Source organism: Micropterus dolomieu, linkage group LG10 (genome assembly GCF_021292245.1).
Source record: "Micropterus dolomieu isolate WLL.071019.BEF.003 ecotype Adirondacks linkage group LG10, ASM2129224v1, whole genome shotgun sequence".
In the NCBI taxonomy this organism is placed as follows: domain Eukaryota; kingdom Metazoa; phylum Chordata; class Actinopteri; order Centrarchiformes; family Centrarchidae; genus Micropterus; species Micropterus dolomieu.
In genome coordinates this window covers 7,020,071-7,035,269 of record NC_060159.1, presented here as the reverse complement: position 1 = coordinate 7,035,269, position 15,199 = coordinate 7,020,071, and the positions used below count along the sequence as shown (strand labels likewise).

Below are 15,199 nucleotides of genomic sequence, written 5' to 3'. Positions count from 1 at the left end.
AAATAGAAAAAAACTTTCCAAATCTAAGAAAGGCTTACACAATTTAGATTTCCATCACTTAAACCTATCAAAGTTTTGGTACCTATTACTGTAAAATGATTGCTGGAATGAAGGTATGGAAAATCACCAATTTTTCTAACATTGAGGCATTTCCTTTAAAAAATACATAGCAATGACTTTCCTCCAAATTTGGTATACAATATATGCAAAACCAACTGGACATACTTAACTAATACACTCTAGCAGCTCTGCAATAAATCCTTGAAGGTTACAAAGTTAACTTTTAGTGCAGTATTTTTTATATTGGCTATTTATTTAGTATTTTAAAGAGGTGTTTCTGTGGCTGCAGTTTGCGCTGCTGTAGAATTGCATTGAATTATGCTGAGGTTAATAAAAGTTTGTCCACTCCATTTATATCAATGAGGGTAGACCCAGGAACTATATAACTAAACAGCAACATAAACCACATGCTCCAAAATTATCGTACATTTGAATCAACACTAGACAGTAACAAAAACTGAACATTATAGCCTTCATGGTGGCAGATTTGACCACAAAGCTGTTGTATTAGACTGTATTACTTTTAGCTTGTACCTAATAAACCATCAACAAGCCATTTTTTTGATGCAGGGTGAGGTGGGTGTTAGCTGGTCAGTCGAGAAAATGGGAGAGTTTCATGACTTAAGCAGTTCACCAACAGGGTGTGATGCCCTGTGCTGAAACAGATAATCGGTGCTTTACAAACATACAGACAGAGGGCAATGTACAGCACTTGACACAAAACTGCCGTCAGTACTTTCTCTGCGGTTGGTAGCATAGCAACAAGTGGTAAACACAAGGCGAGCAGAGACAAGATTACTTGCACAGCTTTCCAAAAAAAATACAAAACCCAAATATGTAAAGAGGAAGTCCCAGTATTTCCCATGTGGGGTGAATATCTGACCATATATACACACAAGTATGCAATCTTGGCAACAGGAGAAAAAACACAGGGCTGCAAGAACAGTTTGTCCTAGATGCATCATACTTCTAAGAGAATGTCTGGCATTCAAAAGAGACACACAGGAGATGGTGTGAGCCTGTACAAGTGACGTTTGTCTGACGTGACGCACACTCAGACAGAGATAGTGACATCACAGGCCTGCTGGGCTAGTGTATATGTATCGCCTCCCCTGGGATACTGTTGCTATGTTTAAACCAAGCCTACCTTAAACAGAAGTAATCCTGGGAATTTTTATTCTAAATGTGAGGGGAGCACAGACAGGTAGCTCTATCACGCACTTGTTGTGCAACAGAAAGGAATTTCCTCAAAGCAACTGAGGGACAAAAAATTGTCAAAACTTTTTTTTTGAATCACAAGGAATATCAAAACACTGGGGGGGGGGTGTAAAAAAGACAAAGAAAATATTAAAAATTCCTACCAAACGTCACAGTAAAGTTATACATTTTCTGTAAGTTTAACACAGTGTTTTACAGCATCAAAAAGTAATTTGTGCAGGATTTCACCTCCAGGGGTGTGTTAAGCATGTACAACACTAGACGGGTAAGTCCAGAACATCCTATTGTGGAGCATGCAATGCTGGTTTCACAAATGGGTCTCAGTGAGGAAACTTTAGAATTATTCCCCCTCTGCATGTGCTCTAAATTCACTTTGTAGAGTAACAGTGTACAGAGACAAATGTGGAAATCCTGCCCCCTTCTTCTGTCTAACTCCCTGAATCAGACAGAAATGTGGATTAAGTTTGTTGTGTTTTTACATATGCACTATTTTCACACATGAAAATCCCATGAAAATGTACTGTAGGTCAAAAAAACCTATAAAGAAAATGCCATAATAATGATGATGAATAGCCTATATTAAGAGGCATGTCAACTTTGAGACTCTTAAAGTGTTTGATGGTGAAAGAGAATAATCTTAAGTAGAATAAAATAAATAAACACATGCAGAACATGCATACATATAAATGTGTTTCCCAACCCCACACCTCAAACTAAGCGAATGTTGCAAATCCTGCATTCTAATTCAGTAATGATAAAGCATAGTGGTTAAATAAAATGTATTTGTGGTATTCAAGTGTGTAGGAGGCTGTGCCATTATAGCGAGATAAATGCAAAAATATATGTGCTTTGCAAGCAAAATTATCTTTATGGTTATTACAGCCACATAATCCTCTCATTCAGAGAAGTTAGATAATAACACAGTGTGGTTCTTATGGTTTATGAACTCGAACTCAACTTCATATTGGAAACTTGAGAGTCTCCTTTTAAACGAATTTAAATTTTGGCCAAACTCAGATGGAAAATAAATGGAAAATATTTGGTTAGCCACTTGAAACAGATAATTTCCCCAATGCAGAAGGGAATTCTTCAAGAGCAAGTCAGGGGCTGTCTCCCTCTCATTCATGCCCATCGTGTCTCATTCATTGAAATAAATAATGGCATGTCCCCTAACCTACATCACAGGTGAAAATAGGTGTCTAGTAGGAAACTACAAGTTTTCACTCTGAGTCTCTTTGGGGGGGGATTTTTCTCACAAAAGCACGGCACGGTGTGATTTCCCTTGCTTTTTCTAAGATAAGTCAATTGGAAATCCCCGCCGAGGCTCCGCCCGCCGAGAGCACAAAACCAGTGCGCCTTCCTCAGCTGCACTACACTTCCCTGACCTTTGCATACAGACGGAGCTGCTACTCAGCTACATGGACGTCCGCAGAGTATCTAACCACAATCAAATGGATTATAACCTGGACAACATGGAGCCCAAACACGGGAAAATGTTGCCCTGCCAAGAGGACCGTTTTGACAGCGGCCTGGATTCCCTGAAGGAGGACGAGCTGGTGAACGAGTTTGAGGACATGGCTGTGAGCACAAGCGAGGACCTCACACAGGAATACGAGCCTTGGAGAAGTGCGGTGACTGAAGACGGTGACACGTAAGTACACTTTTCTAAATTATATTTAAAACTGCAATTATGCATTTTGCAAGTTTGACCCTTCTGCCTAAATCAAATGGGAGTTTTGCAGTAGAGTGCAGCATCCGAACTCTAAACCCAATGCACTGAAAAGATGCTGAAAAGCTGCAAAAGCAGGCATGAAATTGTCTAAAGTTGCACGAAAACAAGAGGCATTTAAAAGTGTGTGTGTGCAGCACAGCTATTCAGTTTGTGTATATGTGTGCGTATGCGTGTGTGTACTTTGGCCGAGAGCGCAGTCTGGGCGGTGCTAAATTCTGCTCTGCGAGTTCAGGAAAGTCCCTGGCCCGCTGCCAGGAACTGATAAAGCATCAGATGTGTCAAGCCACAACTGGTGGAAATAACCCGACAAAACTCCATTCTTGCGAAACACTCCACTGCTCTGGCTTTGTTCTTTCTTATTTGGCTGGAACCATTTCCTCTGTGTGTAATTTTTTTTTTTTCTCTTTTGAAAAGCACTATTTTAACTAACCCCCCCCCCTCCCCTTCACCCCACAGGCTTCTACACTTGGCCATCATTCATGAAGCCACTGAACATGCCCTCCAGATGATCAAGCTGTCCCACAATCACCCCTTCCTCAATGTACAGAACCACCAGAGACAGGTAATAATCCAAATCAAACCCAAATAATTAGACACCAAAATCACCAAAATATACACCCCTGCCTTCCTCATCATGCACACACACACTGCCATTAAAGTCACGACAATAACTAAATATAATTTATAAATGTGTCCTCCCCAGACTGCCCTCCACCTAGCAGTGATCACAGAACAGCCCCAGTTGGTTGAGAGGCTCCTGAAGGCCGGCTGTGACGCTCGGCTGTCCGATGACAGCGGGAACACGGCTCTCCACATCGCCTGCAAAAAGGGCTCCCTCGCCTGCTTTGGCGTCATTACCCAGAACTGCCAACGCCACCTCACCTCTATCGTGTCCTTCCCCAACTACAGTGGTAAGTTTGAGTTCAAGTAGTCTCTTTAAAGACGCACACAGGCGATCATGTTTCACCCATGCAGTTCTGGATTTGGGTTGTTAACCAAGCCTTTTCCTGATTTTGCTCTTCACAGGACAAAACTGCCTCCACTTGGCCTCCATAAACGGCTACATTTCATTGGTTGAAAACCTCGTTCATCTGGGTGCAGACATCAATGCACAGGTAGGTGTCATTAACTCCAAACGCAGCCAGACTAACTTTTCACAGATGTCTAAAGGAAAAGCTCAGTCACATGCAGCAGGAACCTAACATTATTTCTTTCTGCTGTTTCCTATAGGAACAGTGCAGTGGGCGGACGTCACTCCATCTGGCCGTGGATCTCCAGAACCTCGCACTGGTCCGTTGCCTCCTTGACCTTGGCGCCGACGTTAACTGCTTTAACTATGGCGGCTTCACAGCGTACCACCTCACTTACGGGCGCCAAAACGAAGAGATCCGCCACCAGCTGTACGAGAGAACGGCGCAGGAGCTCAGGGAGCTGCCTGAGAGCGAATCAGATGAGAGCGATATGGAGGAGGGGGACGTATCGGAAGATGAGGTCAGTTTCTGATTTTAATGTATTTATGGGCAATATCGGCCTAAGATTTCACATAATCACGTCTTTAAATTATGGGTTCCTGACGGGTTTTTTGTTTTTTTTCCTACAGCTGTACGATGACATAAAGTTTGGAAAATAAACAGAACTGTCCCTCTACTGGTGAAGAAAGTGAAGCTGCTACTGGGTTGCCCAGCCACGGCCCCACATCAAGGGACATGTCAGTACGCGTCCCCCGTCCAGGTCCAGGTCCACAGGCGGTGGTCTTGGGACCACAAACATGAATGAAGACGGTGTCAAGTCTGGTCAAGTGCGGTCCAGATCACAGAACGATCTGCACCAAAAAACAATAATACAGCAAGACCACGACCTCCATAAAGTCCTTTCATATACTGTATAAATATATATTGATGTGTACATACCAGAGAAGACGTGTAATATATTGTACATACAGAGATATTATTTTTTTTACCTGTACATATGTTGTGTGTGAATTTAAACACTATTAACAAAAAATGGTTAAGAATAAAAAGAAGTTTATGAATTTAAACAGCACTGACTGGTGTGATTCCTTCACTCAGCATGAGTGTTATTTCCTTCCACGTGATGACTGTTTCGCAGCTTTTCCACGCTGTAAAACAATCATCATTTCTCACTTACACAGAGTGACAAGGAAGAGAGTCATCCCCCAGACTTGTGAAAGATACACAGACGAAAGCGATCACACTCAGCCACTTGGAACAGTCTGGGATTTCCTTGTTAGGGCGAGGTCACCGGGTCTCTGAGTCACCGTGTTGAAAGTCCCTGTGCAGCGTAAGAGGAACATAATGTACTTAAATATTCCACCCTACCCTTGTACTACGGCTGAATGGCAGCTGGTAACTGGCACTGGCTAGAAATGCCAAGGAAATGTTTTAAGGTGGAAATGTCTTTACCAAAGTGGGAAAATGTGCCAGAGATAGTTAAGAAGTATGTGTGACAATGGCCAGGAAAGTGCAGCAATGTGGGAAGTATAACACTCACCTGTCAGCTGCAGTGGTGTGGGAAGTATTCAGTTTGGTACTTAGGCAGAACAAGTCCAGCAATGAAAATGTTACTTAAGTAAAACGTCAGTATATACTAAAAGTATTAAAAGGCAACTTATAATAGCCCCTGGGACTGTTCTATTATAAACAATATCGTTAGATTTTACTCCTTTTACTCATTCTTTATTCTTTACTTGGATTCCCATTAGCTTCCACAAAGTGGCTGCTAGTCTTCCTGGGGTCCACAGAAAATACAATCAAACCATCATTTAAAATATCAGAGCATGCACTAATATAAAAGCAGGATTTTACTGTTGTAGTTGGTTGAAGTGGAGCTCATTTTTAAACTATTTTGTGTAATTATTATTTTCATAATTGATGAAATTGCTGATTATATTTCTGGTTAATCTTTTATATGATTTGTAAAAATGGAAAAAGTGAGAAATGATGTCACAATTACTCAGAGCCCAAAGTGACATAACGCCTGTTCTGTCCAACTAACGCAACAAACCTCAGAATTAGTCAAAATAAATTAAAATTATTGAAAGTAAAAGCTGCAGATCACAAGTCGAGAAGCTGGAAAGAATGAGAATGTTTTTAAAGTGGGAGGCGGGCATCCCCAGGGGGGCTCCAAACTGTTTCGGGGGAGGCTAAGTAAATACAAGTGGAAAATTATTACATTATCATATGAAGATCACATAGTAGAATAGCCGAAATGTGTGTGTGATTTGGTGAAAGAGGTGGTTCAGAGATACAATTTTAATACAGTCAGAAACGAATAAATGCCTTAGGACAGACCTTTGTTATGTATTTGAAGTTGTCTGAAGTTAAACAGCCATAGTGGACTATATATTAGTGAAACTAAGCAAACTAAAAAAAGTAAGGGGGCCCCTTTTTCCAAGGTTTGTCTGAGGGAGGCCCACAGTCTCAAACATTAAAAACCAAACCAAACCAATTCAAAATTTAAAAACCCCTAATCTAAACAATCATCTGAATAGTTAATTTTCAGTCAGGTCACCAACTGTTTCAGCTGTACTTATATAAACTGTTGGGTAGTTTAATTTATAACTGAAAATCATATTTCAGGTTTTGTATGCCAAAATCTTAATTTGTAAAGTAACTGAAGCTGTCTAACTGTAGTAGTATTTCAAATTTAAGTACAGTACTTGTGTAAATGCACTTAGTTACATCCCACTGCTGGTCAGCTGATAGATGTGTGCACAATAGAGAGGAACTTTTCAGAAAGGAATTACCTGAAATGACCAGCACAACCCACTGTAATTCCCAGTATGAAGTAAACCTGGAGCAAACACTCATTTAGTGCTCAGAAAATGTCACCCAGTGATTTGGTTTATTAGCGGTGTATACTGAATCTAGCCTGTAATTGTCCTCATGGCTGTAAACATTAACTGGATTGTGGACCTGTAGAGAAGCGCAGGGGGATTTTCCCAAGGACAAAGTTATAACTTCTTAAGGACAGTGGAAATTACATAAGAGTCACAGACTTTGAGCTCTACTCTCAGCAGAAAAAAAGTCCTAAAGATTATTATAGGAGGGAAACACTTGATATTTTAGCTGGATTTCTGTTACAGCGGCAAAAAGACGCAGAGCGACTAGAAGTGATGAAATGACTGATGGGAAATGGTCTAAAAGCAACTGAGAATGACTGATCATCCTTTCTAATCATATGTTGATGACATTACACTTGTAAATGCTGAGCTGAGACAGGGTCGTTGTCTAGAATTCTTAACCACTGTTTCCCCCTGACACACACTAGGGGCCAAATGCCAGGGGAACAAATTTTCCCTTCGCAAAGAGAAACTGCTAGTGTTGTATGAGATATCCGGTGAGTTGAAGTAATCTATTTCTGACATGCTACATGCGCGTAAAAAAAAAAAAAGTCTAAACGTTGAGAAAATGAGGTCAAACCAGCTCTACATCACTGTGTAGTAAAATAAGTTCTCCACAGCACCTCGGCGTGTAATTTCATTTCACTGCATTCACGAACAGGAAGCTCAGAGGTTGAGCTCTGAACCACTCATGTTCCCATAAACAATTTTCCCCTGCTGCAAATTCAACTTCGACAGACGAAACTACAGCTGATGAAACAAGATGCTTCTGTTTACATGGCCAGAAGTTCAAAAGCCTACATAAATATTTCTATATTGTATATATGTATAATATGCATGTTACAACATGCAAAATCATACATCTTCACAATAAATATGAAACGGGTGGTTATTTTACTCCAAAAAACTTTTTTATTTTTTATTATTGTTGAATGAAACAGTGGGGTAAATGTACAGCGAACAAAGATAACACCTCCATCTGGGAACTGCATATCCCATCATGCTCTACTTGAATCCAACAGGCGACCTCTGCTCGCTCAGTCCCGCTCTGCCAGGGACATTAGGTGGGTGTCCACTTCAGTCTCTGTCAGAATCCTGGAGAGAAGACAAATTTAAGTATTTGATGCTTTTCTTTGCCATATATGATAGTGACTGGATTGCTGGACTGTTGGTTCACCAAAGGAAGCATTATGAGTACATCTCCTATGTTGTGGGAAACTATAACAGGCTCTTTTACTGCTTTCTGACATTTTATAAAGAAAAAAATTATTCTATTAAATAGAGAAAATAAGAGGCAGGTATATCCATAATGAAAATAATGTTCAGTTGCAGCCCTAACTAACATATTATAATAAGAATGAGCTTCAGTGTCATTAGGTGACATATTACTTCTGAACTGCTATTCTCATTTTACAGGGGTAATTGATCCTTCGCTAAGCCACGCCCCCCTTAGTTACTGTTGCTAACTCTGACAAACTGTCAGACCTGTCGGGACTTTTATCATGGCGCTGCTGCTGTCGGTTACTGGACTCCCCGGAGAAATATTGTCTAATTTTTGTAAAAAGCGATCTCAGAAAGAAGCAGTTGCATTGTGCATTTGAAGGTTGAAAAAATAAAGACAGAAGCTAAAGCCTAACAGTTACCGATCACAGAGTAAAAGCGAACCACCGTATTACCTGATTATTGAGAAAGAGGACAACGATATTAAGGATCAACACTGTTCCTGTACAGTGGGGTAACGTTAGGTCTCTGTTCACTTTTACAATCATTAAAAGCATGACAGTAGTGCTTTATAACATAGCTAAAGTTAGCTAACTAACATTACATTAGGAACAATCCACAGCCTACATTTTTCTGGATTCGTTTTAGGTTTTAGAAAGGTACGTACTTCTCCTTTCAACCTCTCTGGGTACCGACTGTAACTATTACAAGTGCCCCAGGAATAGTGTTTGACCATTTCTTGGAAAAGATATGACGACGCCTTTTACATTAGAGTCAATAGAGCGCAGCCATGAAAGTGTTGGACCTCAGTTAGAGAGTGATTGGCCAGCTGCATATTCGGGGCGTGGCTTAGTGAAGGGTCAATTCCAACAGAAGTAGTATTTGCTAAGTGACCATATACAACCATTCAAACTGCTACTATTAAACTAACTTTCAAAAACTGTAACAATTGACTCAATAGCAAGTTGACACTTCAGCAATGAATCAGCTTGCTTGACAGCAATACTACCATGCTAACTAGCCTAACAACTGGCTCATCACAAGTGCGACTTCAATGGTTTTATATGCACCTATTTTCGCTTTGGCTGGATGTTATTTATCAGCTAGAAGCCAAGCTACGCGAACCATGACAGAGCATTTAGCTAGCTAGCAAACAGGTAAGCTGGATTTGGTCTGGACAAATCCACACACTGACTGACTTGATGGAGTCTTCTTTCATCTATTAATCGATAAATTAAGTGGCAGATGAATCCATAATGAAAAATAATGGTCAGGTGCAGCCATAATTCTAACACATTATAATAAGAATGAGCTTCAGTCTCATTAGGTGACATGTTATTTCTAAACTGCTATTCTCATTTTACAGGGGTAATTCCAACACCAGAGGTATTTGCCAAATGACCATGGATTGCTGGTCTTTTACCTGAACTTGGGGTCCTGCGTTGTGACAACGGCCAACTCAAGCTCAGAAGGCTTGAAGTCAATGGAGAGAACAGTTGACAGACAAGAGATTGCCGTCTAAAGGGGAGAAAAAGGGGAAGAAAAAAGGGGAGTTTAGGTAGAGAGATAAGATTGTGTTTATATTTCTGTTTAATTTACTTGACATTAAAATAATAGTTATAACATTAGAAGCCAAACAGCTGGACCGCCTCTGAAGCTACTTTCACATTCCTCCCATATCAACCTGCTGTAAAAAGATTGCCTTGGTACCTCAATAGTTTGTTCAAAGGTCCAGTCCAGTTTCTTTTTCACTTTCTTCTCAAGGAAGCTGGTGGCTTCTGTCTGCTTCACTCCGGCGGCGGTGGCCTTGAAACCACAGTAGTAGCCTGCCGGGTCACATTTGTACACCTGGGGGCCGTGCTCCTCGTCTATGCCGATCACGATCATACCTGCGGGCAACAGGCAATCGGAGAGGACTGTGATCGCAACGTTTGGCTTCAGTGTTTCACACCATTAGATTTGTCTAATGCCAAATCACAACTTTGCTGTCATGAGAAAACCCCGAATGAGAATGAACAAGTACACTCACAGCAGCCCAGTGGTCGCATCTCAGCATTCTGCGTGTAGACTTGCGAGATGTCAGCGATTCTCTTGCACAGCATGTCCACTGGGATCTCATAACCGTACTTGTACTGCCAGTTGGCCGCCTCATAGCGAGCTCGCTGGACTTGAGACCTGCTGTCAGCTGCAAGAGATCAGAGTGGGGGGGGGGGGGGGGGGGGGGGGGGGGGTGGTCGATTATTTCAAAGCACCCATTTTAACTGTCATGCAGCCATATTGCGGCTTCAAATCTCAAATGCAATGTTTAAATGAAAAGAAAGCTGTCCTCATAGCAAACATACACTTGTTTAGAAAGAGGAACCATCAGCTACAGTAAATTCTGTGACTTGGGAGAACAGAGATGTCAAATAAGATCAGTCACTTTCAATTTTCCCATTTTTAGCTGAAAATACTTGAAATTATATTAAGAGGTTTAAAGTGGTTTTCAGCCTGTTTTGTTTTTTTTTGCACCCATGTACTGAAAAAGATACTGCCTTTCCTGCTGCAGGATAAATGAATAAATAAATTCATAAATGTTGACCACCATAGTTTACCAAAAAGGTACAATGAGCAAAGATCCAAAAATGCCTCCAATAATAGAAAGTGAAAATTTAGATTCTTTTTAAATTCTTAATTAAAATTAAGAAAATTAAATGACGCTGCTTAATATGCACCCTATGTAAGAAAATATCAAACAGATTAAACGCAGATTGTTTGTGCTAAAAAGCGTATTTTTCTAAAATCAGATAAATTCCTGGACTTCTTTGAATAAAATCTAAAAATAATTAACTCCAATGATTCATAACAGACATTGCAAAGTGTGAGCGCCAATTAAATTAATCTCCTTTTATAACATTAGAATAGGTCTCCTGCAAAGTGAGACGTCTTCTTCTTACCAGTCATCCCAGACATTACACATCCAATATTATCTGTTATTCTGAAAAGGTGGGTGACTGTGGCGGCATCCAGAAGCTTGTCCTGTTTCAAGGAAGAAAGGGAGAGTGTTCATCTTTTCATGTCCTTATCGCATCCAGAATACTAACCTGACACTAAATTAAAAAGTGCCTTATGCATTCATGTGATCAGGATAAATACGCATCAAAATATAACACACACATCACCTTCTCAGGCCGCATTCAAAGGTACTTTTGGTAAAATAATCAAGAGTATGCGATTATGTCTTCAGCCATAAGATTAAATTTCTTGCTTTTTCCAGATTCAGGTAAAATAAATTGGAAACAATAGTCTTTTGCTGGTTAGACCAAGTAAACAATTTAGGATACCACTTTTGGGCTCTAAAAATGTGATGACCATCTGTCAATGTTTCAACATTTTACATACAAGCAAAATAACTGATTTCTCACAACTAAGAGACAAGCAAAGCTACTTTGTAGTAGCTCGACACACTTAACCTTCTTGATTCAATAGCCTAGCGCGGCAAAAACACATTTCTCTACAGTGTAGCAGTAAAGTGGAATAATCTGCCCACAAATCTGAAATTGAGTATTTCACTGAGCACTTTTAAAGTGGCCTTAAATAAATGGTTACACAGCACCATGTCGCATATTCATTTTTTATGACCAAGAAAACAAGAGCGTGTTTACATAGCTACCCTGTCGCCTGCTATTTATACGCTGATTGTACTGTCTCCGCTTGCAGTCTTGTTGTTATTTTTCTTTTTCTTGTGGTGTGTTTTGTATTATACTAGAGGACCACAATGGAAATAAGCCTTCTGGCCTTACTGTGTTCATTCTCTGTGATTTTGTGATTTTTAAATCCATGTGATGACTGCAGTGCTATGTGTGTTTTTCTCTCCATCAAATTAAAGAATTCATTCATTCATAATTCATGATAAATATACCCCTAATATTAGGGATGGGGGTAAACAATTGATACAGCATAGTATGCAATATTTTCCATGGCAATGTTGTATCGATACACGGACATCAAGTATCGATCATTTATTATATAAATAGTACATGAGAATTTTACTTTTTGGTACTATAATAATAAAATAAATTGCTCTTTCAGTCCACTAGAAAAATAGGTTTCCTTTGGGGACACAATTTGAAGTTGGAAAAAGGTCATAAATAGAAATATATTGCAATATTTTTTTTAATCGCAATAACATTGTATTGTGACATAAGTACAGTGGGGCCAAAAAGTATTTAGTCAGCCACTGATTGCGCAAGTTCTCCTTCTTAGAAAGATGAGGTCTGTAATTTTCATCATAGGTACACTTCAACTATGACAGACAAAATGAAAAAAAAATTTAATAAATCCAGGAAATCACATTGTAGGATTTTTAAAGAATTTATTTGTAAATTATGGTGGAAAATAAGTATTTGATCAATAAGTTCAACTCTTTGTACTTTGTAACATAGCCTTGGTTGGCAATGACAGAGGTCAAACGTTTCCTGTAAGTCTTCACCAGGTTTGCACACACTGTAGCTGGTATTTTGGCCCATTCCTCCATGCAGATCTCTTCTAGAGCAGTGATGTTTTAGGGCTGTCGCTGGGCAAAACGGACTTTCAACTCCCTCCACAAATTTTCTATGGGGTTGAGGTCTGGAGACCGGCTAGGCCACTCCAGGACCTTAAAATGTTTTTTACGGAGCCACTCCTTCGTTGCCCGAGCGGTGTGTTTGGGATCATTGTCATGCTGGAAGACCCAACCACGTTCCATCTTCAAGGCTCTCACTGATGGAAGGAGGTTTTGGCTTAAAATCTCACAATACATAGCCCCGTTCATTCCTTCCTTCTTTCTTAACACGGATCAGTTTTCCTGTCCCTTTCGACAGCACTTTGGTCTTGGCCATGGTTGAGTTTGGAGTCTGACTGTTTGAGGCTGTGGACAGATGTCTTTGGTACAGATAACGAATTCAAACAGGTGCCATTAATTCAGGTAACAAGTGGAGGACAGAAGAGCTTCTTCAAGAAGAAGTTACAGGTCTGTGAGAGCCAGAAATCTTGCTCGTTTGTGGGTGACCAAATACTTATTTTCCACCATAATTTACAAATAAATTCTTTAAAAATCCTACAATGTGATTTCCTGGATTTTTTCTTCTCATTTTGTCTCTCATAGTTGAAGTGTACCTATGATTAAAATTACAGACCTCTCATCTTTCTAAGTAGGAGAACTTGCACAATCAGTGGCTGACTAAATACTTTTTGGCCCCACTGTATGGTGATTCATCATATCATGGGGCCTCTGGTGATTCCCACCACTACTTAACAGCCTCCAAAAAGTGAAGGATATACATTTTACTTGACGAATGAACCGTATCGAGTTGAAAATACAATAATTCCAAATGTAAACAGCAGTGTGAAAACAAAGCACTGATATTAACTCACCGGTACTTTTTTCTGTGTTACAACAACTGCACAGTCCTTCCCTCTGACTGCTACTGATGTGAGTCCACCTTGGTTTATGGCCTTGAAAGCATATTCTGCAAACAAAGCAAGACAAGTGGGTGTCTGAGTGTACATGTTCATCTGACAACAGCCCTGAATGGTGGGGAATAGTAAACAACATGCACAGCAGGTTCAATATGTGCAAACACAGACAGCTGTCTACATCAGCAGGAAAGTTAGCAACAAAGAACTGTTATCGGGTGTCATCTGAGTGGCCAGCTGACATTTAATCTTTGACTGCTTCAGTGGGTGCACAGACGTTTTGCATGAGATGCTGCATCAAAACATGGGTTACTTGTAGGACTTATGGCTGCACAATCGGGGAATACCCCCTGTATTATTGTGTTTGTTTTGTTATTTACTGTTGTTGATAAGATGACATCAACACAAGTCCTGTCCATGTCCAGTTCAGCCTAAGAAGAAACTGGATCAATTCCACGAATTAAACCGCAAACTATAGGAACATAACGGTAATATTTTACAGTGGATGTTCCCTTTACGTCCAACTAACGGTTGCGGTATTATAAAAAATACTTGCAATTGCTGTCATTGCGATTGAATGCTATAATAATTAAGACAGTTTTAATCAAAATACAAATTTAAATAAACCGTAAAAAAGCAACACTTAATAGCAAGTTGACACTTTCAGCAATGAATCAGCTTGCTTGAATGCAATGCTAACCATGCTAACTAGCCTACTAGCCAGCTAGCTCTTCTGAGTTCCGCTGTTTTGTATAATTGCAGCACCAGCAAAGTAGACATAAAATACCAACTGGCTCACCACAAGTGCGACTTTCACGGTTTTATATGCCACTACTTTCGCTTTGGCTGGGTGTTATTTATCAGCTAGAAGCCAAGCTACGCGAACCATGACAGAGCATTTAGCTAGCTAGCAAACAAGTAAGCCTGCGAGCCGGCTTCTGTCTGAACAAATCCACACACTGACCGACTTGATAGAGTCTTCCTTCAGGAGAGAAGATGGTGATGTGTCGATCGAACCCTGCACTTGAGCCTCGGGACATTTTACAAGGTTAAGTTGGCCAAGAAGTTCGTCCAAATGAATTTGCAAGCAGATTTGACTTCATGCACAATATTTCCACCCGGAAGTTGAACTGATGGGACGAACTTCATCCGGTGTGAGAGGCCTGCTTCGTTTCCATGGCGATAGTCACATTCTGGTAGCGCTTGGTGTTCATGCTTTTTGGTAAAGTAAAATTTACTACAATTTTAAAATACATGTACATGTAGAAGGAAATATAGGCTATTTTATACTCCACTATATTTATTTGACAGCTATATTTACTAGCTACTTTGCTGATTCACATTTTACATAAAAAATAAATAATAAGTTTAACTACCCAACAGTAAATTAAGCAATTGAAATTAGCTATACTTTGACCAGCTTCAATGCAAAAAAGCTATTTACACATAATTGCATTAGTAATAGCCTAATAATAATCCAAATTTATAACACAGTAGGCTTATTTCATAATATAACACTGACAAGGATCATTATGTCTTCGTCCATGAGTACTTTAGATATCTATGTACATTTTATTGACAATAATTCAAATTTTACTCAAGGAACCTTTTTGAATGCAGGCCTTATATTTGTCTTTTTTGTCTGTTTAAAAAAAAAAGAAAATTTTACA

At 39.8% G+C, this 15,199-nt stretch overlaps 2 protein-coding genes across 3 annotated transcripts in view; one reads left to right on the top strand and one right to left on the bottom strand.

The window, feature by feature from the left end:
- nfkbiaa (nuclear factor of kappa light polypeptide gene enhancer in B-cells inhibitor, alpha a) overlaps positions 1 to 5,048 on the top strand; it is a 7,305-nt gene extending 2,257 nt beyond the window's left edge. The window contains exons 2-7 of the mRNA XM_046060166.1: positions 2,575 to 2,929; positions 3,467 to 3,572; positions 3,714 to 3,921; positions 4,037 to 4,125; positions 4,241 to 4,501; positions 4,611 to 5,048. Of these exons, the coding sequence (XP_045916122.1) occupies positions 2,575 to 2,929; positions 3,467 to 3,572; positions 3,714 to 3,921; positions 4,037 to 4,125; positions 4,241 to 4,501; positions 4,611 to 4,640 (1,049 nt within the window). The 3' untranslated portion in view covers positions 4,641 to 5,048. The remainder of the gene's footprint in view (positions 1 to 2,574; positions 2,930 to 3,466; positions 3,573 to 3,713; positions 3,922 to 4,036; positions 4,126 to 4,240; positions 4,502 to 4,610) is intronic.
- Positions 5,049 to 7,761: 2,713 nt separating this feature from the next.
- Positions 7,762 to 14,691, bottom strand: LOC123977464 (proteasome subunit alpha type-6). 2 transcript variants are annotated; one of them, XM_046060167.1, is made up of 7 exons: positions 14,494 to 14,691; positions 13,488 to 13,582; positions 11,030 to 11,111; positions 10,123 to 10,278; positions 9,804 to 9,982; positions 9,517 to 9,611; positions 7,762 to 7,967 (listed from the first exon to the last, which is right to left on the bottom strand). In XM_046060167.1, the coding sequence occupies exons 1-7, from the start codon at positions 14,567 to 14,569 to the stop codon at positions 7,910 to 7,912; spliced, it is 741 nt and encodes a 246-aa protein (XP_045916123.1). In that variant the 5' UTR covers positions 14,570 to 14,691; the 3' UTR covers positions 7,762 to 7,909. The 2 variants fall into 2 exon arrangements, with proteins under 2 accessions (XP_045916123.1, XP_045916124.1); XM_046060168.1 differs by lacking the exon at positions 14,494 to 14,691 and adding an exon at positions 14,329 to 14,363.
- Positions 14,692 to 15,199: the final 508 nt, after the last annotated feature.